At 41.1% G+C, this 26,600-nt stretch overlaps 2 protein-coding genes across 3 annotated transcripts in view; both read right to left on the reverse strand.

Moving 5' to 3' along the window:
- Nucleotides 1-17,438: 17,438 nt before the first annotated feature.
- On the reverse strand, nucleotides 17,439-21,810 carry psmc3ip (PSMC3 interacting protein). Its single transcript, XM_057817389.1, has 8 exons — nucleotides 21,497-21,810; nucleotides 21,149-21,249; nucleotides 20,976-21,065; nucleotides 18,434-18,545; nucleotides 18,199-18,344; nucleotides 18,077-18,130; nucleotides 17,884-17,943; nucleotides 17,439-17,815 (listed from the first exon to the last, which is right to left on the reverse strand). Exons 1-8 carry the CDS (start codon nucleotides 21,513-21,515, stop codon nucleotides 17,759-17,761), a joined length of 639 nt encoding a protein of 212 aa, XP_057673372.1. The 5' UTR covers nucleotides 21,516-21,810; the 3' UTR covers nucleotides 17,439-17,758.
- An 878-nt stretch (nucleotides 21,811-22,688) lies between these two features.
- The window catches only part of retreg3 (reticulophagy regulator family member 3), a 42,256-nt gene continuing 38,344 nt past the window's right edge, over nucleotides 22,689-26,600 (reverse strand). For both annotated transcript variants that reach the window (XM_057817452.1, XM_057817453.1), the window contains one exon: nucleotides 22,689-24,485. In XM_057817452.1, coding sequence (XP_057673435.1) covers nucleotides 23,962-24,485 — 524 coding nt within the window. In that variant the 3' untranslated portion in view covers nucleotides 22,689-23,961. The remainder of the gene's footprint in view (nucleotides 24,486-26,600) is intronic.

Genomic DNA, 26,600 nt, shown 5'->3' on the forward strand with positions numbered 1-26,600 from the left:
TTTCAACTTTAAAGGGGTTTGACGACTCAGGTATTTAATTTGTTCTTCTCGATCATATCACTATCAAGGTATTACACTTTCCTTCTCCACTGAAGTGTGATTTGTCGCATATATATAATTTTTACTTTACAAGAGAGGACAATCAGCATTATGAGCAATGCAGCATGTCATGTACCAACCCAACTTGATTCATGAAATCACATTCTTAAATTCCATGTTTTGTAATAGTAATTGAAACATCAACCAGGGTCACTGCAACTATTTTGGGTGCTCTAAGCTGAAGAGTCTGATTGTGGAGTAGCAATGGGGTGGGGGTCACCAAATTTAAAATAAATATATGTACTGTATATATATATACAGTGCCTTGCAAAAGTATTCGGCCCCCTTGAACCTTGCAACCTTTCACCACATTTCAGGCTTCAAACATAAAGATATAAAATTTTAATTTTTTGTCAAGAATCAACAACAAGTGGGACACAATCGTGAAGTGGAACAAAATTTATTGGATAACTTAAACTTTTTTAACAAATAAAAAACTGAAAAGTGGGGCGTGCAAGATTATTCGGCCCCCTTGCGTTAATACTTTGTAGCGCCACCTTTTGCTCCAATTACAGCTGCAAGTCGCTTGGGGTATGTTTCTATCAGTTTTGCACATCGAGAGACTGACATTCTTGCCCATTCTTCCTTGCAAAACAGCTCGAGCTCAGTGAGGTTGGATGGAGAGTGTTTGTGAACAGCAGTCTTCAGCTCTTTCCACAGATTCTCAATTGGATTCAGGTCTGGACTTTGACTTGGCCATTCTAACACCTGGATACGTTTATTTTTGAACCATTCCATTGTAGATTTGGCTTTATGTTTTGGATCATTGTCCTGTTGGAAGATAAATCTCCGTCCGTCTCAGGTCTTGTGCAGATACCAACAGGTTTTCTTCCAGAATGTTCCTGTATTTGGCTGCATCCATCTTCCCGTCAATTTTAACCATCTTCCCTGTCCCTGCTGAAGAAAAGCAGGCCCAAACCATGATGCTGCCCAGGGGCGCTGCCAGGGATTTTGGGCCCCATGAAAAGATATCACTTTGGGCCCCACCACCAGTGCCGGGACACACACACACATTTAGAGTATCAACTATGTAATTTCCTGCATTCTGGTGAATCTTTACACACTAATTTGTGCATTTTCTGCATTAATTTAAGATGAAAATATATTTATGTAAACATACAGCGTATAGAGCAATAATGAATAGACTGATATCATCTTTAAGAAATGTACTGAAGCCCATCTTTTACAATCTAAATATATTTTTATTAGAAATATTCTCAAATACCACAATGAATGACTTAAGTTAAAACAAAACTTTTATTCTAACAATACTACAGCATACATTAACGCCAATCAAAAAAACAATCTTTAGAATGATATAACAAACAAAGCGAACACCACACACACACACACACACACACACACACACACACACACACACACACACACACACACACACACACACACACACACACACACACACACACACACACACACACACAAGCAATCACACTCACAATTACAAAGCGAGCAGATTGCAGGTTGATCAGCCTTAGTCGCCAAGAGCCCAGCGCCGAGCCTTCTTGATAGCAAAGTCAGTGATCAAATCATTAAAGTCTAGCTTCCTAGCCAACTGACTTTCAATGGACAACATGGCAAGACTAGAAAGCCTGTCCTGACACATAGTGGACCTCATATAATTTTTTATGAGTTTTAGCTTACTAAAAGCTCTCTCGCCGCCTGCAACTGTTACGGGGAGTGTGCAAAATATTCGTAAAGCGATGCACACTTCTCCAAAAATGCTTTGCAGCTGCATCTTAAAAATTGCATTCAGGAGACCAAGAGAGGACAAGTTAGGGGGGAATGTAGCAGTATACACAGAGTTCAAGTGTCTTACTGAAGATGGTCCTGGCTCTGTAGTGTACATAAAATGACAAATATAACAATATCTTCTATATTATTCTAGTATCTTAATTTAATTATTAATTATGTATCATTAATTAATAATAATAATTATTATTATTAATTATTATTACTTATTACTATTTGTCTCTTAGCCACTGATATTTTATGTGTGGTGTGGCAGTGTTCAAGTTGATTCCTCACCTCCTTCAGTTGGGAGTAAAGATGAGGCTGGCTCATGAAGGGTGTCAGGAGACAGGGCTGCTGAGCCAGACGCAGCAAGAGGAGTTGTGCTTGTGCCTATTACAACAGGCGAGGGCAGAGACAACTGTTTTGGTGTGGAGAGCTTGCGAAAGGGTTAACCTGCTGTACTAATTAAATGTAAGCTAAAAGTGGAACAAACACTAGCTGGCAAACAATTACAGTATTTCATTATGGAATAGGCTTAGCCCCATTTGAAAATTTACAATCTCCACTATAGGCTACTGCTCCGAAGCCAGGTCCCTTCCTTGTTAACTAACTAAATTTAATTGATGACAAACTAAATTCAATAAATTCTTGACAAACTGGATTCAACCAGATTAAAAAAAAAATCCACACCAACTTTCAACATCTGTATGATACCAAAAAATGCCGTCATTATTTGGAATTCATGTTCTTGAATTGGTCAATGTCGCTCACTGAGGTCGGGAAAATCCCGTATTTCTTACGGAGTGAGCTGGGACCCTTCTTCTGAGCTTTCTAATAGACGTCGCGTGAGCTAAAATAACAGGTTAATTTTCAGCACTACACTGACACAATTTACACCAACCTTCCTTTGTGAAGTACTTTTTCACATCCTGTTGGTCTTATCTACCCCTCTACACAATACTCAGAGTCATTTACTGGTGTAAATTAGTGTTGTATCGGTCGCGAACGATTCGGTCTTTTTGAAAGAATTGTTTGGGTGAACGAGACCGAACTAATCACCATCTGCACTGATTCGTTCTATGAAGTTGGTGGCGCTTGTTCGCTGCGTGGGAGGGCGTTGAGCAAGCGGCAGCGTCTTCTGACATCGCACACGACCAATCAGACGCCAGCCTCATTGCGGGCAGGGGAGGGAGCGGAAACAGAATCAAGGTGTCTGTCACTCATTTCCACGTGTGGCCAATAAGCAGCCAGCGTGCAGGCAGGGGGGAAAGACTGAGTTTTGTCACTTCCCGTTCAGTGATTCGGTCCTCCGGTGCCTGACCTAGCTTGCTGCTAACTTGACTTTCCAGTAATGACTATGCGGTGAACGAGTCATAAAATGAAAGGAAATGACTTTGTCACATATTTGTTAACGTGGAGCCTATCAAATGCTGCTCAAACAGACAAAACACCACACAAATCTAGCGAGCATGGTTTAGTGTACTACTTTTCTCAACAGACTCGGGACTACCTATGACTGACAACATACTATCAAATTTGCAGTAGTTAAAACACGGGTAGCTAAAAATAAATAAATAAATAAAACACGGGTAGCTACGAGGCAAGCAAAGGTGAGCTGCGGTCGCGTGACGGCACTCACGGCAGTGAAGGGGGCAGAGAACTGTCACTATGGAGGCTTCATGGCAGCTTATTTACCTCATATGCGCACAGAAAAAATATTTAGTATTATCACCATAATACTGATTTGCAATGAAACTGTATATACATGTCAATTTTTTCCGACGGTTTTATTTTATTTTTTTTTTCGTGTCAGCGTGTCGGGTGTTGACAAATTATGTCCATCCGTCCATCATGTGCTACTCAAAAACAACGCACGCGGACACGGGAGATGTCGCAATATGTCTACATTTTTCTTAACAGACTAATGAGAGTAGAAAGGCAACATCGTAAAGAGCAAACAATTATTTCTCGTCAGCATTTGACAATCTGAGATGAGGGGGCGACAGGGGAGCTGACCGGATTATTTTATTTGTTAATACCAGTGCAAAAATTCAATACGATCATCTTAATACTGATTTGCAATTAAACTGTCGAATATCAAAATGTAGTATTGTTTTTATTTCAGAGCAGCACATTTGGCAACTAGCTATTTACACTTCAGTTTTAACAATAGTGACCTAAAATAATAGTGATGAGCATAAAAACAAAAATACAACAGAGCGAGAGGTAAATATGATGTGTTGGTCGTTCCATATTTAGAAATTAAACTTTCGATTTATTTTTATTTTCGTGACAGCAAGCATGCTGCGTTGGCTGGTAGCATATGTGATCAAGATCATGCTAAAGAAAGTCCGTGTGCCCCCGACCCCAAACCCCCACTCCCCCCCACAAAAGGAAAATGTTTAACCGGGTCCTAAATCGAAATGCAAGCACGGGCCATTACTTTGAGCCCATAGAACTAGGACAGACGACGCGAAAGTTCTCCCTCGCTTTTGCAGCAGCAGGAGGGAGACGAGGCTGTCTGTGAAAGCAGAATGATACCGCCTGTCACTTATTTCTGAAACTACGACGAGTGGTGCCTGTGTGCAAGAGAGGGAGGGACCAAGCAATGTCACTTCCCGTTCAGTTATACTGCGAAGCGGTCTTTGGTGATTCGTTCGGCAACGTCACTTCCCGTTCAGTAACCGAACGATTCGTTTGGGCGGGGAGGGAGATGAGGGGGGCGAACGATTCGTTGAACGATTTGTTTGAACGAATCTTTTTACTGAACGAACCGGAATGGATTCGTTTACTCAAGTGAACGACAGATCCCGTCACTAGTGTAAATGTGCACCGCTGCTCTGCCTGCACGCGGTCTGATCAAAGAAAGGGCGGACGAAACCAATTAATGAAAATACGCGGGGGGGGGGGGGGGGGGGTTGTTGGCAATACATATGCTCTCTGGATGTTTACTTTTTGCCAAAAACAAAACAAGAAAAAGAAACCCTTCGTTTTATACCTTTTAAAATTATAATGATTAATATTTAAATTTGCAAACGATTACCTAATGCTCTAATTTTCTTTGTGGGCAACCTCAGGCCATGGGCCCTTAGAATCAGTACCACTTTTCCCCCCTATACGGCGCCCCTGATGCTGCCACCACCATGTTTGACAGTGGGGATGGTGTGTTCAGGGTGATGAGCTGTGTTGCTTTTACGCCAAACATATCGTTTTGCATTGTGGCCAAAAAGTTCAATTTTGGTTTCATCTGACCAGAGCACCTTCTTCCACATGTTTGGTGTGTCTCCCAGGTGGCTTGTGGCAAACTTTAAATGAGACTTTTTATGGATATCTTTGAGAAATGGCTTTCTTCTTGCCACTCTTCCATAAAGGCCAGATTTGTGCAGTGTACGACTGATTGTTGTCCTATGGACAGACTCTCCCACCTCAGCTGTAGATCTCTGCAGTTCATCCAGAGTGATCATGGGCCTCTTGGCTGCATCTCTGATCAGTTTTCTCCTTGTTTGAGAAGAAAAGTTTGGAAGGACGGCCGGGTCTTGGTAGATCTGCAGTGGTCTGATGCTCCTTCCATTTCAATATGATGGCTTGCACAGTGCTCCTTGAGATGTTTAAAGCTTGGGAAATCTTTTTGTATCCAAATCCGGCTTTAAACTTCTCCACAACAGTATCTCGGACCTGCCTGGTGTGTTCCTTGGTTTTCATAATGCTCTCTGCACTTTAAACAGAACCCTGAGACTATCACAGAGCAGGTGCATTTATACGGAGACTTGATTACACACAGGTGGATTCTATTTATCATCATCGGTCATTTAGGACAACATTGGATCATTCAGAGATCCTCACTGAACTTCTGGAGTGAGTTTACTGCACTGAAAGTAAAGGGGCCGAATAATATTGCACGCCCCACTTTTCAGTTTTTTATTTGTTAAAAAAGTTTAAATTATCCAATATCCACTTCACAATTGTGTCCCACTTGTTGTTGATTCTTGACAAAAAAATAAAATTTCATATCTTTATGTTTAAAGCCTGAAATGTGGCGAAAGGTTGCAAGATTCAAGGGGGCCGAATACTTTTGCAAGGCACTGTATATATATATATATATATATATATATATATATGATATATATATATATATATATATATATATATATATATATATGATATATATATATATATACACAGTGGTATGAAAAAGTATCTGAAACTTCTGGAATTTCTCAGATTTCTGCATAAAATCACCATCAAATGTGAACTGAGCTTTGTCAAAAACACACAGATGAAAAAACAGTGCTTTAAATAAAACAACCAAACATTTATAGATTTTCATATTTTAATGAGGATAGTATATAAACAATGACAGAAGGGGAAAAAATAAGTAAGTGAACCATCACATTTAATATTTTGTGGCCCCCCCTTTGGCAACAATAACTTCAACCAGACTACGTAGTTATCCAGCTCGGAGAAATGGCAAGTGCAACAGTTTATGGGCTCAGGCAGGATACTGGAAGCCGATGGTTAAGACTGTGTTTTGACGGCGATGAAACAAATGATGAGCTGTGGGAGGCGAAATTCATAGGACACATGCAGCTGCAAGGGCTAAAGGACACTATCTTGCATGAGTCGGACAGATCCGTGGAGGACTTCGACACAAACATATACTAGTACAAGGAGAAAGTTGGATGCATCTACGCCGAACTGATCCAGTTCCTGGATGATAAGAGCCTCTTGCTGGTACTGAGGGACACTGAAGAAGATGGGCTTAAAGCCTTGGAAATACTGTGGAATCACTACGCAGGTAAAGGCAAACCACAAGTGATCAACCTGTACACAGAGCGAACATCTCTCCAGAAAGGGGTCAATGAAACTGTCACATACTTTGTACTTAGGACTGAAAGGGCCATTACAGCACTGAGAAAGGCTGAAAAGACGCTCAGTGACGGACTTTTGATTGCAATGATTCTGAAAGCATTGCCGGAGTCATTCAAACCGTTTAGCGTCTATGTAACTGTAAGTGATGACGTCATGACATTCATTGATTCAAAAAAAAAAAGAGAGGTTTTGAGAGTACTGAGAAATTGGGCTCTAATTCAACCGATGATGGTGAGACTGGCTCAAGTCCTGGAGGGGGGAGAGAGAACATCCTTTGCTTCACCTGCAACCAGAAAGGGCATATTGCCCACTTTTGCCCAAATGAACAGTCCCAGAGACAGAAACTGTGGTGCAGTCTTTGTAAAAATGCAACTCTCAATGATACTACATGCAGATGAAGAAGGTGAGATGGTGTCAAGCGAGCAACCGAGGAGAAAGAATGTGTTTTTGCTTTAAGATTATTGATGGCGAGTTTAACGGATCCAGACAACGTGACCTGATGGTGGATACAGGGGCAACTTCCCACATAATCACAGACATCAAGAGATTTAAGAACTATGATGACACCTTCCAATGGGAGAAACAAGTCTTGGAGCTGGCGGACAGGACCAGGACGAGCGGCGTTGCAGCCAAGAGAGGAGATGCGGAGGTGTATCTGATGAACAGCGAAGGTCAATGGGTGAAGGCATTGCTGAAGGGAGCACTGTACATACCATCCTATCCGGAACATATTCTCTGTTAAGACTGCTATAGCCAACCGAGCATCAGTGACTTTCCAACACGGATGTGACCAGCTCGTCCACAAGGAAGGGACCAGATTTGACACGAAAGAGTACAACAGGCTGTATTATTTGGACATCTGCAGCACCGGTGAGAATAATCAATGTCATTCTTGTTTTGATGTACAAACCCTGCACAAAATTTTAGGACATTGCAACTTGTAGCCTACAGTGACACTGACTGGGCAGTGGATCTGAAGGATAGGTGCAGTACCACGGGTTATTGTGTGGGTCTAACAGAACAAGGTCCAGCAGTATCGTGGAAATCAAAGAAACCCACTGTTACGTTATGTGAGGCAGAAGACTGTATAAGGCTCTAGCTGCAACAACTCAAGAGTGTCTACGTATATCTTATATTCGTTGCAGGTCATGGACAAGGAATGTAAATATGCACCCTGAACAATCTTAGAAGACAACCAAGGAGCCATTGCTTTGGCTAAAAATCACCAGAGATTTAAGCATATTGATATCCTTTTCCATTTTGTCCGTTTGTCAGTCAGTGATGGAAATGTGACCATCTGTCCAACAGCAGATATGGTGGCTGATGTAATGACCAAGCCTGCAACCAAGTTTAAATTACAGAAATTTGGAAAGTTTGTTTAGTTCGTAGTGTAGTTTCAAGCGAAATAAGAATGTAAACTGCCAGAGTCTAAATGATTAATGATGATTAATGTAGGCCAGGGGTGTCCAAACTTTTCGCAAAGGGGGCCAGATTTGATGTGGTAAAAATGTGGGGGGGCGACCTTGGCTGACATCCTTTACGTAGAACAATATATTTAAGCAAATTTTAGCAAGCCATTCTGTGTGTCACATTTGCTTTATTATTATTTTTTAATTAATAATTTCAACAATCTCGCAACTACCCTTTGTGGCGTTCTCTTTCGGCTCTCTGGCTCTTGCGAAATCCTGCTGCTGTAAAATTGAACTAGCTTCAAGTTGCTTAAATTTCTCGCTACGTATCGTCCCTGTAATCTTGTCGTACATGTCAGCGTGTCTTGTTTGGTAATATCGCCTCACACTGAACTCTTTAAAAACAGCGACTGTCTCTTTGCAAATGAGGCAGACACAGTTGTGAAGAATTTTAGTGAAGAAATAGTCCAATTTTCACCTATCCTTGAAACGTCGGCCGTCCCAGTCAACTTTCTTTTTTTTGTTGATTGTCGCCATTTTAGAAAATTGGGAGTAAAGGGTCACACGGAATAATGTTGCTTAGAGTGCTGCTGCCTTTTAGTGGGTAAATGAGGAGCAGCATTTAGTGTGTAAGCTACTTCATATGCTGGTAGAAGTACTGCTGACCAATTTATTAAGTCTGTGTGCGGGCCAGACATTATTGATTTTATGACAGAGGCTGGGGGCCGGATGAAATTTGACCACGGGCCGCATTTGGCCCCCGGGCCGGACTTTGGACATGTCTGATGTAGGCCTAGCCTATATGACCTGTATGAGAGCAAGTGGGGGTGTTGTTTTGGAGTGGGGGTGTGTGCTGTCATAATTAGATTATTGGGGGTGGGTTGCACTAGAGTGACATCACCAGGAGTGATTATTCATGGGTTGCACCTGTGAAAATAAAGTTTGATTGTCCGAAACGCCTGTGACGTACTGTGTACCGTTTGTTCCTCTTTAAATTATATTTTACCTAATTATCCAGCCCAGAGAAATGGCAAGTGCACCACACCATAATACAATTAGCCGTAATATGTTAAGTCCACGACCTCATACAGTGAAGGAAATAAGTATTTCAAAACCCTGCTATTTTGCAAGCTCTCCCACTTAGAAATCATGGAGGGGTCTGAAATTTTCATCTTAGGTGCATGTCCAATGTGAGAGAGCATCTAAAAAGAAAAATCCAGAATTCACAATGCATGATTTTTTCCACAATTTATTTGTGTGATAGAGCTGCAAATAAGTATTTGAATGCCTGTTTATTAGCTAGAATTTTGACCCAGAATAACCTGTTAGTCCGCCTATTAAAGGTCCACCTCCACTCCATGTTTTTTCCTGAATCAGATGCACCTGTTTGAGGTTGTTAGCTGCATAAAGACACCCGTGCAACCCATACAATCTGTAAGACTCAAACTTGCAACATGGCCAAGACAAAAGAGCTGTCCAAAAAGACCAGAGACAAAATTGTACACCTCCACAAGGCTGGAAAGGGCTACAGAGCAATTGCCAAGCAGCTTGGTGAAAAAAAAGTCATTGTTGGAGCAATCATTAGAAAATGGAAGAAGCGAAACATGACGGTCAATGTCAATCGGAGTGGAGCCCCATGTAAGATTTCACCTCGTGGGGTCTCAATGATCTTTAGAAAGGTGAGGAATCAGCCTAGAACTACAAGACAGGAGTTGGTCAATGACCTTAGAAGAGCTGGGACCACCGTTTCCAAGGTTACTGTTGGTAATGCACTAAGAGGTCATGGTTTGAAATAATGCATGGCATGGAAGGTTCCCCATCTTAAACCAGCACATGTCAAGGACAGTCTTAAGTTTGCCTATGACCATTTGGATGATGCAGAGGAGTCATTTGAGCAAGTTCTGTAGTCAGATTAGAGAAAAATATAACTTTTTGGTCATAATTCCACTCACCGAGTACTATTCCAAGAACACCATCACTACCGTGAAGCATGACGGTGATAGCTTCATGCTTTGGGGGTATTTTTCTGCGCATGGGACAGGACGTGTGCGCTGTAATAAAGAGGTGATGACTAGGGCCCTGTATTGTGAGATTTTGGGAACAACCTCCTTCCCTCAGTCAGAACATTGAAGATGGGTCATGGCTGGGTCTTCCAACATGACAATGACCCGAAACAAACAGCCAGGAAAACCAAGGAATGGTTCCGTAAGAAGCATAACAAGGTTCTAGTATGTCCTAGCCGGTCTCCAGACCTAAACCCAATAGAAAACCATAGACTTCATAATTGTAGTGAACGGTCATTTCCGTCAGCCACTGCGCTATGCCTTCAAGTAGGGGGCTGTCCTACAGTCCGATTCAGTTATTCGCAGCAGGTCTCAACACATGCAGGGATCAAACGCCAGATTTAAGTTGAAATAGTACGAAAGCTGTACCGCATACAAACAGGAAGGACTGTCTCAGGAGTGATTTATTCGAGGATTCAAGGTAACTATTATATTTTTCATACCATGCATGCATTTTGAAACGTGGAAAAAAATCAATGGGAGAAATAAACAGCTACGGCATTGGCGCCACTCTTCGACATATTAACATAAAATAAATGCTAACTGCACGTTATTTTTTTGCTTTTAACCAAGAATCGAGACTGTTTTACGTCCATATCTATAAAGAATTCAGGGATTTAAGCATTTATTCACAAGAATTTTCACCGGAAAAGCTGTTTACATTTGGCGGCCGCCACATTGACGAACAGACTAGCAACGTACTTCGACGTATTTATGTAAAATAAATGCTAACTGCACGTTATTTTTTGCTTTTAACCAAGAATCGAGACTGTTTTACGTCCACATCGATAAAGAATTCAGGGATTTAAGCACTTATTCACAACAATTTTCACCAGAAAAGCTGTTTACATTTGGCAGCCGCCACATTGACGAACAGACGAGCAACGTACTTCGACGTATTTATGTAAAACAAATGCTAACTACACGTTATTTTTTGCTTTTAACCAAGAATCGAGACTGTTTTACGTCCATATCGATAAAGAATTCAGGGATTTAAGCACTAATTCACAACAATTTTCACCGGAAAAGCTCTTTACATTTGGCGGCCGCCACACTGACTGACTAGCATCGTACTTCGACATATTTACGTAAAATAAATGCTAACTGCACGTTTTTTTTTTTTTTTTTTTGCTTTTAACCAAGAATCGAGACTGTTTTACGTTCATATACTGTATATAAAGAATTCAGGGCTTTAAGCATTTATTCACAAGCATTTTCAACTAAAAAAGCTCTGTCTGTGATTCCACTCGTCAGCCACGCCAACAATGCAGGCCCCCTCTTAATCGGCCCCGCGCCCCGTCAATATCATTATTAAGTCTATGAGAAAACCTTTGGAGGGAGTTCAAACTCCATGTTTCTCAGCAATAGCCCAGAAACCTGACTGATGGGTGGGCCAAGATCCCTTCTGCGGTGTGTGCAAATCTTGGGGAAAAACTACAGGAAACGTTTGACCTCTGTAACTCCAAACAAAGGTTACTGTACTAAATATTAACATTCGTTTTCTTAGGTGTTCAAATACTTATTTGCAGCTGTATCGCACAAATAAATCGTAAAAAAAAATCATACATTTTGATTTCTGGATTTTTCTTTTTAGATTCTCTTTCCCAGTGGACATGCATCTACGATAAAAAAATTATTTCTAAGTTGGAGAACTTGCAAAATAGCGTGTTCGAATACTTACTTTCTTCACTGTATATCGGTATCGAATTTTTGGAGTTGAACAATATGGGGTTATCTGCTAAAAAGTCATCATCAGACAACTCTAGTGTTGACCACAACAAGATCCAATAAGAATGTCTCAAAAACCTGGTGCGGGGTTAAACAAAGGCCATTTGTGAAAGGAACATGCATCATGTTTTCCCAACCAATCGACTACAATAATGCATTTGTGTGACATTGGTGAATTTACTTTTGGTCACAAATACCACTTTTATTGTATAACCTGCTTGTTGTTCTCCTAAAGGATAAAATACTTTTGAATGGAGCAGCATAATGTGCAGTCCCAATGTTATCCTTCCAGTTTTGTCCATACGGTATAAGTGACCAAATGCATTGCCATTTTCATTTTATATGAAAGTTCTAAAGCCTCACAAATGTACCTGCATACAGTATGTATGAGACATTGCTCACAGTAAAGTAACTGAATGGAACTGTGATGAGGTGTTTGTGTTGCACCACTACTACAAGAATGAATGAATGGAACTATGGCCTTTTGTTGGGTTTCCACATTCCCTTTGGAGGTGGGCCCTCAGCACCTTTAAGGTGTGTTTGGCTGTCCCGGAGGTTAATTATCTGGAGTAGGTATGACAAGTATGGCACATTGTTGCAACGGGTGTTGGAATACGCCCAGAGTTTAAGATGACTTTGGATGTTGTGTTATGTTATGTTGCATTCCATGGCTCATTAGAGGTATCAGTCACACAGCAAAAAACGACCTGAATCCTTTTACATGCCGCTTTACCGTCCCCAAGAGTTAATGTAAGAAAAATTAGACAAACGTTGGTGTCTTCAAGGAATTAAGGTTCGTACTCGGTGTGACTTCTCTTTCATAAGTATGCAAATTAAGCAACGATCGCGTTGCAAGGGATTGGGTGAGGCTGGTGAAAATCTAAAATGAGAAAAGTTCTGTAATACTAAATAAAAGAAAAAAAGTCCATAGTCTACTGCATAACTGTCATTCATTAAAAATATTAAAATCAAAACAAATACAGGTGTCTTTGCTCGAGATTTCAAATATTATGTACAGTAGATTTTTGAGGTTTGGTAATAGTGAAAAAAGTGATTTCAAAGAGTTAAAGAGTAACCATTTTTATGTTTTAGAAAGGAAGCAGGATGTGTGCTATATCAGTGTTTTCTAGATCTGTGTAACCAAACCAGTCAGATTGTACTGCAGTTCCTATTTTCAATCTTTTACATGCCATACCTTCCATTACACCTGAAAGCTAAACGTTTGTGCTAAAATAAAATAAATAAATAAATTTTAAAAAATGAACAAAATTCATGCAACCATACAAACAGTACAAGCTCTAAACAGACGAGCTAAGCAGTTGACTAGGGAGCCATCTAGTGGAGAGTGCGCAAAATTGATTTGGGGGAAAATTATACTCACGTTACGCTTCCCTAACAATGTCTACAACATATCAAGTACATTTTAATATGTTACATATAAAAAACTATTATTTTCAAAATGACTTCTTCAGGGTTTCTACAGGTGGCAGCAAATCTAATTTAATGCTTTTTAACGTCACTTTAATTATTATTTTTAAACCTGTCCTTTTCAGCTGTTTGACACGGAGAATGGAAATCTGAGTGACCGGTCGGTCTGAACAGTTTTAATGTTTCGCATTGGAGTATGACATCCTCCCCTTGTGATCATTCAACATACTTCGTTTATTAAGACAAAGCAGCGAACAGGAAGGGGTTATGGGGGGACAAAGGAAAAGAAGGAGACAGAAGAAACACAAATAACAAAAAATACAATGAGCACCTACACTATGAATATGTTGGTGCTATCGTCAGCTAGATGTATTTCCAGTTGACACCATGTGATTGGGAAGGGTGGAGTGTACACAAAGCCAGCGCAGCCCATCCCTCCTCCCGCAGCCCAGCAAAGGGGCCATCCACCCCCCCCAGGGATCTAGGATGGTTCCCCCGGGCAACCCGCGCCCCCTACCAACCAGCCTTCAGGGATGGGAAGAGGGAATGCACCACCAACCCCTATCCGGCCCACGAGTCACAGCTGCAGCCCCCCAACCGGCACGGCACATCGCGGGACCCCCATCGGCCCACTAAGTCCAGGGCAGGGCTAGGCAAGGCTAACCTCTGTCCTGTGTCCTTGTGTGTACCACATTGAGCACGGAGAAAAGATAGAAGACCAAAGAACTGTCCGACTTGAGAAGCAAAATTGTGAGGAAGCATGGGCAATCTCAAGGCTACAAGTCAATCTCCAAATACCTGAATGTTCCTGTGTCTACCGTGCACAGTGTCATCGATAAGTGTAAAGCCCATGGCACTGTGGCTAACCTCCCTAGATGTGGACGGAAAAGAAAAGTTGATGATAGATTGCAGATGGTGACTAAAGAACCTCGACTAACATCCAAACAAGTTTAAGCTGTCCTGCAGTCCAAGGGTTCAACAGTGTCAACCCGTACTATCCGTCGGGGTCTAAATAAAAAGGGACTCTATGGTAGGATACCCAGAAAGACCCCACTTCTGAGCCAGAGGCATAAAAAAACAAAAATTTTCTTTGGTCAGATGAGACAAAAATTGAGCTTTTTGGGAAAAGGTATCAACATAGAGTTTACAGGAAAAAAACAAGGCCTTCAAATAAAAGAATACAGTCCTCATGGTCAAACATGGCGGAGGTTCCCTGATGTTTTGGGGTTGCTTTGCTCCCTCTGGCACTGGACTGCTTGACTGTGTGCATGGCATTATGAAGTCTGAAGACTACGAACAAATTTTGCAGCATAAGTGTGATAAAGCTGGGTCTCTCTCAGAGGTCATGGGTCCTCCAGCAGGAAAATGACCCAAACACACTTCAAAAAGCACTAGAAAAAGTTTGAGAGAAAGCACTGGAGACTTCTAAAGTGGCCAGCAATGAGCCCAGACCTGAATTCCATAGATTCTGAAAATGGCAGTTTGGAGAAGGCAGTGGCACCTTTCAAATCTCAGAGACCTGGAGCAGTTGGCCAAAGAAGAATGGTGTAAAATTCCAGAAGAGCATTGTAAGAAACTCATTGACAGATACCGGGAGCGGTTGTTCACAGTTATTTTGTCTAAAGGTTGTGCTACAAAGTATTAGGCTGAGGGTGCAAATACTTTTGTATGGCCCATTTTTGGAGTTTTGTGTAAAATGATGATTATATTTTTTTTCATTCTTTTGTGTTTTTCATTGCAAGCAAAATAAATGAAGATATTACTACCAAAGCATTTGTTATTGCAATCATTTTCTGGGAGAAATTGAGCATTATCTGACACTCACAGCAAACGTACTAGTATGTACACAATAAATGATGAAGTGCACCAACCAACAATACGACAGTGATAAAAAGCTGGCAGTTTTTGGCCGACTGGGTCACCGCTTCGTGTGGCCATTCAATTCCGGGCACACACATACTGTACTAGTCTGAGTGGTTCTTCCATTTTTTTTATTCAATCACTGGCTGACCTCCAGCCCCGTATTTTCAGAAATCTCCCATGAATTGCTTGCCATTTGGCAATCTTCATAATGTCTTGACGAGACGTTGTAAAAGAGGTCTTACTTGCTCTTCGTTGATACTCTCGTCGGCTTGGTCCATTTTTGCGTATAGAAAAATAATGTTTGACAATGGCGGTGATTTCGCGCTGAACTGGAAACAACAGTCTGAGCGAACCAATCATAGTCCATTTCCACCACGTCACACGCGTTGACGCGACGCCAAGTCAGAGAAACAAAAATGAGCCAGGGAGGCTGCAGCGCAGGGTCGTAAAGCAGGTCATCCTTGACGGCGCAGGTCTGACGCGGAAGCATAACTCGGCCTTTAGTCGGCCCCACGCCCCGTCAATATCATTATGAAGTCTATGGTAAAATCTTTCATACGAAAAAAAATGATTCATTGAGGCATTCAATTTTGAAAATATGTTCAAATCTCTGTCATTGCAGTTGTTTTTCCTCTTGTTGTTTCAGCACAGGACTTGTTCCTTCCTTCTTTCAAAAAGAAAGCTGACCAGCACGCAGGGTCTCAAAGACAAATGGTTGCTGTATTGTGATCTTTCAACCCTCGCTACTCTCGGGCGATCTTACAATCTTTACGTGAATCAATCAAGCCACGCCACAGGCGCTCTGCTCGCAAAATGCATCCTGTTGAAATTGGGTGCGAGCGTCAGCAACGCCAACATGCCACAGTCACGCGATGTGCAAAACCGAGGTCACACTCAGACGAAAAAAAAAAGTGCACTCTATTTTCGTCATGCAAGTGATGTCATTATTACGGCAGCAATAAAGAGTGTTGTCCTTTTTTATTTTATTTGGCCCTAATACGTACTACATTACGACAACAATAGTCCTTCTGTTAAGGGACCCATCTCAAGGAGTAGGGGGGAAATTCTAATAGCCATGTAAAGAATTTTACTAGTTTCAAAGAGAAGGTGAAGTTTTTTTGTTGTTGTTCGTGAACTACATTTCCACACAAACGCACATCGAGGTACCATTAACTTAGCAAGGAGAGGTATGAGAGTCATTATTCGAGTGTCTCAGAGCTCGTGAAACTGGAAAAAAAGCGCATTTATCAAAGTTTCGTTGTATATCTGTCCGCAGAAACAGCCTGATAGCACAAATAAAAGTACGCCTGCCCCTCGTTGTTGACGTTAGCGCAGCGGCGCTCTGAAAATAGATTACGGCCTTATTTTGGGCCTCGCCTCTCGGCGCAGATTCACTCAAACTTGGCCTTCTGTCCAAGATGGCCGTCCACCGCGCACTTTCGCCGGACAGTCCGATCCAAGCTACTGCAATGCCCCAGATATGGGGAAGAAGGACAGCAGTCGGTATTGGCTTACCTACTTTATTGTGGTAAAAACAATAAAAAAATAAAAAAAAAAACGATAAAATAACAGCATGTTGCAGCGACATGCAACCGCTATCTCGCCCGTTCTCCCATTCTTCCTACTCACTTCCCCCTGCGTCACAGCTCCCCAGTCCGTTCGTCTCTTAAGGTGGCCAGCTTAGTTCCGGACATTACATTACACAATGAATAGCTTGCCACTGAACTCTTCACACTCGGCTGCCGCTAGTTTGAAAAGGCCTTTATAAAAATAAAACATCTCTTTTGCAAGGCGTGGCGGCTTTTATTTGAGTGTGGTGGTGCGCCACAATCTCTTATGTGTAGGGGAAACCCTGCATTGTCTTTTTTCCCCATTAGCCTTAATGTAGCAATACTAATGTTTTACAATGTTTGATATAGATGTGTCTCTTATTTTTGGTATATCTGAACTTTAAATCTACGGTGTGTTGATGACCAATAAAGACCCGAGAAAGGCACTGATGTCTCATTTGCAATCAACACGCATGTGTGCTGCATGCACACGCACACACAAATGCATGGACGCACGTTTACCTTGATATTAATTGACTTATTGCATATCGCAACAAGCTTACTGTAGGTAGTTTTGTTTTTCGTTGTTCAGCTGGTCTCATTGATCTCACTTTGTGATATAAAAGTGTGAAATAATGCGGTAAGCTCTGCTCAAGTTTTTTTTTTTTACACGGATAAATTAGACTTTATTTTGTCTATATATTCTATTAAATAAGGCATTCTGAACATTTAACAAGCTTATCAGCAGTGCCAAACGAAGGTATAAATACTTTTACTTTTACAGTGCCATTGACAATGATAGACGTCCAATCATCCCTCTGCTGTAAGTTCCAATGAGTTTACTTGTAGTAGATGTCTAATCATTTTGGGAGGGGGAGGGTTGGCTTCGCTGCAACCCTCCCACTTCAAAGGGATTGAACGTCTATCACCGTCAATGGCAGCAGTTAACTGAAATAGAACAATATTTCAAACTTCTTTTACATACAGAAAATTGATCTTAAAGGGTCGGCACGACCACCTTGTGTTCTTCGTCTGTCTCAACACCAACTTCCTCCTGAAAGAACACCAACACGAATGTGTAATACTTCAAAACAGAAACTCCAAGAGCTTCGTTTTACTTACCAGGAACTCTTTCTTGCTTTTGGGATATCCTTCCAGGATTGTGTCTATCATGTCTGAAGCCTAAAAAAAAATGGAACAAAACTTTTGCAAAATTTGCTGCCACCCTTCCACCTAATTGGATTTAATGTTCACAAGTGATACTCATTTCAATTCAAAGCAGAAGAATGATGACATCACATGCTTGATTGATTACCAGTCTCTTCCTCTTTTGCCACTCTTTGACGTATATGTTGTGCTCTTTCAGAATCTGCAAAAAAATATTTAGAACTCAAGTTATTAGGCATTCAAAAACTCAAAACACTGCAACTCCCGTACCTTGTCTTTCTCCTCTGGTGAGACGTGATTGGTCGCTGACTTGATCTTGTCCAGACGCTCTCGATAACCCGAACACTCGTCTTTCAGCTTGATGATTTCGGACATCATTTCCTGAGTTGTCAGGCTACTAGTGAGTTTCTTCAGCTCTAAAAATATAGGTAACGGATCTGTATCATGAAAAAATTGTATCGGAAGCAAAACAGACTGAGCATGGAATTCTCCTGTCCGACTGTACCTGAATCCAGCTGTCTGCAGCTTTGGCCAAGGGTCTGCATCTCCTCATTGAGAGTTGAGATGCGACCATCCAAGGCCTTTATGTCTGTGTCGTTCACTTCGCTAAACTGAGCCTAAAAAGAGGGTCAACATACTGACTTCACAATGCAGGAAGTCCATATCAATATCAAATCAATTCCTTGAGAACAGTGGTTCTTAACCTGGGTTCGGCGAACAACAACGGAGTTTGACGTTAACTAAAATTAGGCAAAGTGGTCGACATGTACTGATGTAAGGAGATGCGCCGAGCCTTCGAAGTGTGTGCGTTTCAGCGAAGTGCAGAAAGGGGAGGGGCTGAAAATGATCACGTCCGAAGCCTCACTGCCCAGCTGTACCACGTGATTGGCTCAGGAAGTTGTTTATATTTTGGTGCGCGGTTTGACAGCTAATTACAGTATATAAATGCCTCGGGCTAGATTAAAAATGTAGCTGTTTGAAGGAGAGTTGCGATCAGGTGAGAGTTGGGATAGTTTGGAGAGTTATGGAGTAATGGGAAATTGTATTTTTGCTAACATGGTAATCGATAATCATAAACATACCTGCTTTAATTGCTTTTGTTACTGTAGCACCTAATAAAATACGCATATTAAAACCATAGTTTGTTAGTTTCAACAATCAAGTATTAGGAACATTTAATGCCTTGCAGAATTAATTTTAGGAGATGTAAAACAAAGGCTTGCCAAGACTGAACTTTCATAAGAGCATTAAATTAGAGTAAAAAATAAAAATCTCGAGTGTTTTTTCAAACTATGCAGAATTGCACTTTAATTTCACAAGAGCAAAAAATGCATTTAACAATAAATTAAATACCTGAGCTTAAAAAACATAATAGCCTTCAGCGACCAGCCATTTATCGTCGTGGAGGACATGCTTTTACAGCATCTGGAGCCCCGCTCCCAGAAACAGAGTCGCCGCTGCTTTTTGGATGCAAGCTTACCTGCCTTATACGGCCACCAATCTTCATGAAAATCATGCTGATCACATCAGTTTCACCACGGACATTTGGACAAGTAATGTCAGTCAAGTAAGCATGCTTATCATGACAGCACAGTGGTTAGATGATCATTTCAAGATGCACCAAACCATACTCCACTCACAAGAACTGCCTGGGTCACAGCAGAGGCAAGTGATGCATTCAGTACACTGCATATTTATAACGTCTTAAGCAGATTTTTCTTAAATCTAGTCAATTATTATCTTTTTTTTTTTTGAGTGTTTAAGACTAGTTAACAGATGAATGCGTCGGATTTTTACACTTGAAGTAAATATTATTTTGCAAATTTGCTGTCAAATAATGTTTTGAACATTCTTGAATAAAGAATATTTCTGACAATTTTTTAAAAAAGATTACATTTAATAAGTTATTACTTAAAATAAGGCTATTAAGCTTATTTTCAACTAGCTATTTTTCTTATTTCAAGAAATCTAAGTGAGTGAAATTTACTTGAAGCGCCAGAAGATAATTTCTCTTATTTTCAATAGATTTACACTGAAAACAAAAGAATTTAACAAGTTTTAAGAAGGTGTGTTTTTGCTGTGTAGTAACATTATGTATGTTAGGAATGGCTTTTAAAAGGCATTTTTGTGCAACTCAGGTATTTACTCTGTAAATAATTGTTGCCAAAAGCTTACCATTACACTATGTCATTGTCATTGTTTATATGTTGGAATTTACTACTTGTTCACATTTGATGGGAAAAAAACACTAAATTATATTTTTGCACAGTAACATTAGCTCTTGTGTATTCTTCAAAAATTTTACATAGAGCTTTTAATTGAATTATTGGCTTGACAGCATCAGTTATCGGCTGGAAGGGGGAGGAAATTATCGGTCAAAACATAAAGTATCGTGCATCACTAATTTCTACTACATTCTGCCTGTATGCATCTAAACAAAACAAGCTGAAAGCGAACAGTAGTTCTTTGTGTGTCAAATTCGCCTCTTGTAGGACGTTTGGCTGGTGTAGAACATTTTAGCAGAACACAGATTTTGTCCTACTCTCGTCTCATCCAGTCTTTCCTGTTCATTTTGCTTTCGCATCTCGTTTTATGTAATACCGACAGTGTGTCCTGCTCATTAATGTTTCTCTCAGGTTCAATTGAAAGGGCTGAACAGATGACATGTTTATGTCGCTAGAGTCATACTCTGAAAGCCCGGCAGCTACTGGTTAAATTAATTTTACATATTTCCTAAAAACGAAACATCAAAAGGGGTTTTAATGTCAAATTACTGTACAATACTACAAATTATACTAACATTTATATTTTAATAATAAGTCTATATGTGGTTCCCTTTAAAAGTATGCTTTAAAAATGTGTAGAAATCTGAACAAAAATTCACTTGGATATTAGCTTGCTAGCATAGATATGAGGTTTGAATTTGGAAAAATAATTGCTGTATTATCAAATTCATGTGAAACTCGTGGGGTTTGGTACCTCTAGCAAGGTTAAGAACCACTGCATTAGAAGGGCGATCTTCATTGCACAAAAAACCTTCAACTAACCTGATTAGCAAAATAAATCTTCTGTTTGCCATAGGTCTTCTCTATAATTTTGCCCTCCACAGCAAGCAGCCCCAAGGATTTGACCACAGCCTAGTCAAACAAACAATGACAATGTTTTTAGGTTGTTTTCCCCCACCTACCATTAACGTCGTCCTCCAAAGTTAAATTCTGACCGTTTTGCCCAATCCGTGCTGGTTTTGTAGGTTGCAGAAGATATCCTGAGCGTTGTAAGGACGGTTCTGGGCATTCAGGTAAGCGAGGATAACATTGGCACCTGTGTGGATGACAATATGTTCCTAGGCATGGATCTTTATTAGAAGAAATCACGTTATTTATGATTGTTATTATTTTGTGTGACAGTATTCGTGACAAACTCTCAGAGTTAGCAAGCACGAACCCTATTAAACGAGGCTAATGCAGATTAATTATGTTGTCCTGGCAAGAAAAAAAACCTTCCAACCTTAGAGACAAATTGAAACCACACGTCAGAAAAGAAGATAATGGCAAAGCTGATAACTTACTGTTGTCTTTTTTACTCATTTTCAACTCGTTCTCAGTCACTTTAGCTTTCTTTCGGAACTGAGTTTCGCGCTAAACTGTTGCGTCACTTAAAGATCGTTTGTAGTAAAGATGCTTCACGCGTACTGAAATGACTCAAAACCTTTCAAAGTCCGCCCTTCCCACTGCGTCTTTAATGTTTAATTGGTATTATAACTGAAGTGGAATAATTTCTTTTTTCAGTGATTACCGCTCTAATTAAAAATTATTCCTCTCCACAAGCAGCAGAGTAAATTTGTTGTGGAGCACTTTACTTCCGGGTAAGGCAGGCTGGGGTTTCTCCAGTGTTGCCAGATTTAGCTCGCTTTAGTTCCGCTTTAGCACGGAACTTTATAGTTTAGTATAGTTTCATGGACAACTTGTATGTCTACACTTTGAAGTTCAGCTACATTGCTTTCTTTAGACAGCATCTTATTCGCTCTAATTATGTCTGGCATTTCAACGCCTTACAGCTCATGGGGCTGACATGCAGGGCATGCCATTTCTGATTTGGAGGTAGTGATCCCTCATTTCTTGCGGTTAACGGGGACTGCCTCCCACCGCAAAAATCCACTAAGTAGAGGCAGAGCTTATCTATATATTACAGAAATACATTTAAGACACACCCGTTTTTGGGGGGGATTTAACAACAATGGAAAGAGGTACATATAAGGCACGTTCTTTCCCCCTTTCCCCCCCCAAAGTCAAATTTAAAACAAAACCCTATATGTATCCTTTAATAGTTTTTATGCACTACAAACGTAATAATTATGATATATAAAAGAAATATACGATTTGTATATGTGTGCATGTATCATAATTTTTAAATAAGATAGTTTTTTTTTTTTTTAAATAATCCCCCCCCCCCCCCCCCCAAAAAAAAACAAAAACAAAAACTCCACGATGGACTAACAGCGCTTAGTAGCAAGGAATCACTGTGCATACAAATTCATTGATTATTTTTAAAGAACTCCATTTCCCATAATGCTTTTCGGCAAAACAGCATGACTACTCTACAATGTGATATGAGTTGTATAAGGCACAACACCTATCTTGAATGATCTCGCAACCCATGGTTTCCTAAGCAATAAAATACAGATTTGTTTAAATTTCTGAACATTTGCTAGTAAGAACAATGGAACAAATGGGCCATTTTTGGTCCTTTTGTTTCTCACATAAAATCCCAAGCATTTTAGTCGAAAACAGTTTATTCAATATAATTTTCACATCAAAACATATAAAAAACGATTGCAGAGAGGAAAATACACAATTGAACAGAGAGTCAATTGTTCTTTGCCTGTTTGTAAAGTGAATCCAGCTGTTTTTGTGCTGATTGTTCATGGGAATGTGATTTTCTATCAAAACCACATGTGAAAAGACAAGAATTCTGATTGAACTCAAAACTGGCTCACTTGAGTGTACTGTATGGATTATCAATTCATGTTTTCATTAAGTCAATGTGTAGTCAGGTAAAAATTCACCGGCCACTTTTAAAAACTAAAATACCGAAAAGATGGGTCACTTTTAAGGAAACCAAAAGTGTCTCGTGATTGTATAAACTTGAAAAAAAAAATAAAGCTCAGCATGACTTTCGGCTGCATTGGGTTGTTTAACTCTTACAGTGCCATTGACATCCACCGATGTCCCATCATGTGGCGTCCAATCATCCTTTTGCTATGAATTTTAATGAGTTTGTCACACAACAAGGTGTCAAATTCATTTGAAGTAGGAGGCATGGCAGCAAATGAATCATTTCAAATGGATTGGAGTTCTTTTGCAAACAATCATTTAAAGAGCATGTCAAGTTGTTCATACAGCAAAGACAAAACTAAACTCTAAAAGTAACAGAACCCCACAGTAAAATATTTTTCTACTAGTGACAAACTTGTAGAATTCACACACCACATGATTGGACGTCTACCATTGTCAACGGCACTGAAAGAGTTAATGCACACTCTTTACAATTCCTAGAACACATTTTTGTCAGTGTGTCATTCCAGATTGTCTTCGAAATAAAAATGTGCAACCTTTACACAACTTGCAAAGAAGTGTAAATTAGCAGAAAAGCAACTCCGGTAACGAAGGAACAGTTGATGGCTTGAATGGGAATGTCAGATTTGGTCCCACAATGATCAACTCTTCCAGTGCTACTGACGATTCTAGACAGCCAATCATGTGGCATCCAATCACCTTTAACTGTGAATTTTTTTGACTTTATCACTAGTACATGTCAAATCCACTAGAAGTGGGAGGGTGACCCTCCCAGTTCAAATGGATTGGACATCTAACATACAAATATTTTCTTACTCCCGCAGGATCCAATGTGTTCCATAAAATATTCACAGTGCGAAAGGTGATGCTGACCAGACAGGGGCAGGGGTTTAACATTAAAATATTTTGCTAATATGTAAGATTCCAACTCACCCATAAAGGTTTAAACTTTTTTTTTTCACTGGGGTTTACCGAGAAAGTTTGAGAGGAAGTTGGAGCCCTGACTCTCTCGACGTTGCCCTTGTCCGATGGGGTCCATCTGGCTCAGTTCGGACTGATCCAGCATCTCAAAGTCTTCCACGTCAAAGTCCGTGTCCAGCTCCGAGCTGGACTGCTTGCGGTAGCCGCGGCGGGCGTTCGCCCTGGGGGGCACTCGTCCGCGCTGGGCTGAGGGACGCCGGGTCCCCATGGCGCTGACCAGTGCCGCTCGGATCATGTTGCTGGCGATGTCGCCCGCCAGTTCGCCCGCGAAGTCCGAGGCGGGCGGCAGGCCGCTGAGGGACATTTCGGCATCTAGGTCCTCCTGGTCTGAGTCCAGGTGAGAATCTACATCTAGTACGGAAGCACGGTGACTCTGCAGGCTGGGCAGCCCGATGCTGGTGTCGTCGTCGTCCTCCAGCAGGGTGGCCTCTGGGTTGATAGAAGGGAAGTCGGGAAGATCCTGAGCAAAAGATTCCTCGGCGTCGCTGTGTCTGTCCAGATCTGAATTGGAAAAGACAGACATGAAGAAAAAGTTCACAAGTGTCAAGTTGGCGGCCCAGGGGCCAGATCTGGCCCACTACGTCATTTTGTACGGCCCGCCAAAGTAAGTCATACACATGATTAGATTAACTCGAGTAATTCGATCAGAAAAAACTTTGAATCAGATTTGCTGCTTTGAGGACTTGTTGAATTAGATGCGCTGTAATGTATTGTTTTGAAAGGTTTTGCATTTACAGGTAGTAACCGGGTTCCAAACGAGTTCCGTTCCTACGCTGTTGACGTAACCTGAATTTCCGCCAAAGTCGGAATTAATCCTTTAAGTACCCCTAAATCTCAAAATAACTATCCAAAAACATGTATTATACGCCATTGTGCTGTTCTCGTGAAGACGTTGGAGATAAAAGTCCTAGCTAGACAGCGAGCTAAGCTGTAATCTTTCCTCTCTCTCACTGTGCTGCGTCACTTCTTTGGGGGAGCAAATGCCCTCTCCCTAATGTGTGCGCAAATACATTCTTCTTCGTGTGTACATGGGCTCTTACTCGCGTGGGAAAGTAAAAAAGCAAAATAAAAGCACAAAACAAAAGTCAATTATAATTATATTCAAATACACTGCTGGCCAAAAGTATTGGCACCTCTGTAATTCTGTCAGATAACGCTCAATTTCTCACAGAAAATGATTGCAATTACAAATGCTTTGGTAGTAATCTCTTCATTTATTTTGCTTGCAATGACAAAACACAAAAGAGAGTGGAAAAAAAAATAAATCATTATCATTTTACACAAAACTCCAAAAATGGGCCGTACAAAAGTATTGGCACCCTCGGCCTAATACATGGTAGCACAACCTTTAGACAAAAGAACTGCAAACAACCGCTTCCGATATTCATCAATGAGTTTCTTACAATGCTCTGCTGGAATTTTAGACCATTCTTCTTTGGCCAACTGCTCCAGGTCTCTGAGATTTGAAAAGGGTGCCTTCTCCAAACTGCCATTTTCAGATCTCTCCACAGGTGTTCTATAGGATTCAGGTTTGGACTCATTGCTGGCCACTTTAGAAGTCTCCAGTGCTTTCTTTCAAACCCTTTTCTAGTGCTTTTGGGTCATTGTCCTGCTGGAAGACCCATGATCTCTGAGGGAGACCCAGCTTTCTCACACTCGGTCCTAAATTATACTGCAAAATTAGTTAGGAGTCTTAGTACTTCGTATTGCCATGCACTCTTGTCCGGCCCATTTTTGGAGTTCTGTGTAAAATGATGATTTCCCCTAAAGATACTCAATAATATCGGTCGCCGATAATTATCGGCCGATAATGGCAATTATGACGTCACACAGATAATCCAGATAATAAAAAAAAATTCAACCGATAATGCAATCCGATATTTATATACTTGATTTAGCCTCCAAATGTGCATAACCGAAGAATTCAGCACGTCGCCTCCTCAACCCCTCCCCTCTCTGAAGCCCCTGAGGGAGGAGGGGTTGAGGAGGCGGAGTTACATGACAAGAAATAGTTGAATATTATGGCGGCTGTTACTAAAAAAAACTACGCTCTCGTCATCTGCGAAACATGTACCGCAGAAGTTCCACGAGGCCTAAAGAAAGCGTCCTCATTCAAAACCACTAACCCAGCATCCATTTAAAACTGCATCACAAAGATTTTTGGAACGAATACGAGGCTGCTGCTAGCGGGAATGCTAAAGCTATTGTAAACACTAAGTTAAACTACGGGGCTTGTGACGATACAGAGTCGGGTTGTTTGGGAAAGCAGCCCAAGGCGGGTGGTAAACTCGCATCTAAGGCTAAACACCGGCATGACAGGAGACCGATAGTCGGCAAGTAGCCGTCTTCCGACGGAGCCCGCTGCTCTGGCCGGTGCGGCGGGCCGCTGCCGCGGGCAGAGCCCGGTTCCCCGGCTTCAGGACCTCCGGCGAACACCCCGGTTTCTCAAGCGTTCCCTCACGGCATGTGAGCAGACCCAGGCCCCGAATACGCCGCGGCGAACCGGCCGGTGCGGGCGGATTATCTGGTACGAACATAGCCGCCGCCGAGACGAGACATGATTTTTTTTTTTTTTTTTAACCGAAATGACCCGAGAGCCAAAGCCCTGGATAAAAA

This window comes from Corythoichthys intestinalis, chromosome 16 (genome assembly GCF_030265065.1).
Source record: "Corythoichthys intestinalis isolate RoL2023-P3 chromosome 16, ASM3026506v1, whole genome shotgun sequence".
Classification (NCBI taxonomy): domain Eukaryota; kingdom Metazoa; phylum Chordata; class Actinopteri; order Syngnathiformes; family Syngnathidae; genus Corythoichthys; species Corythoichthys intestinalis.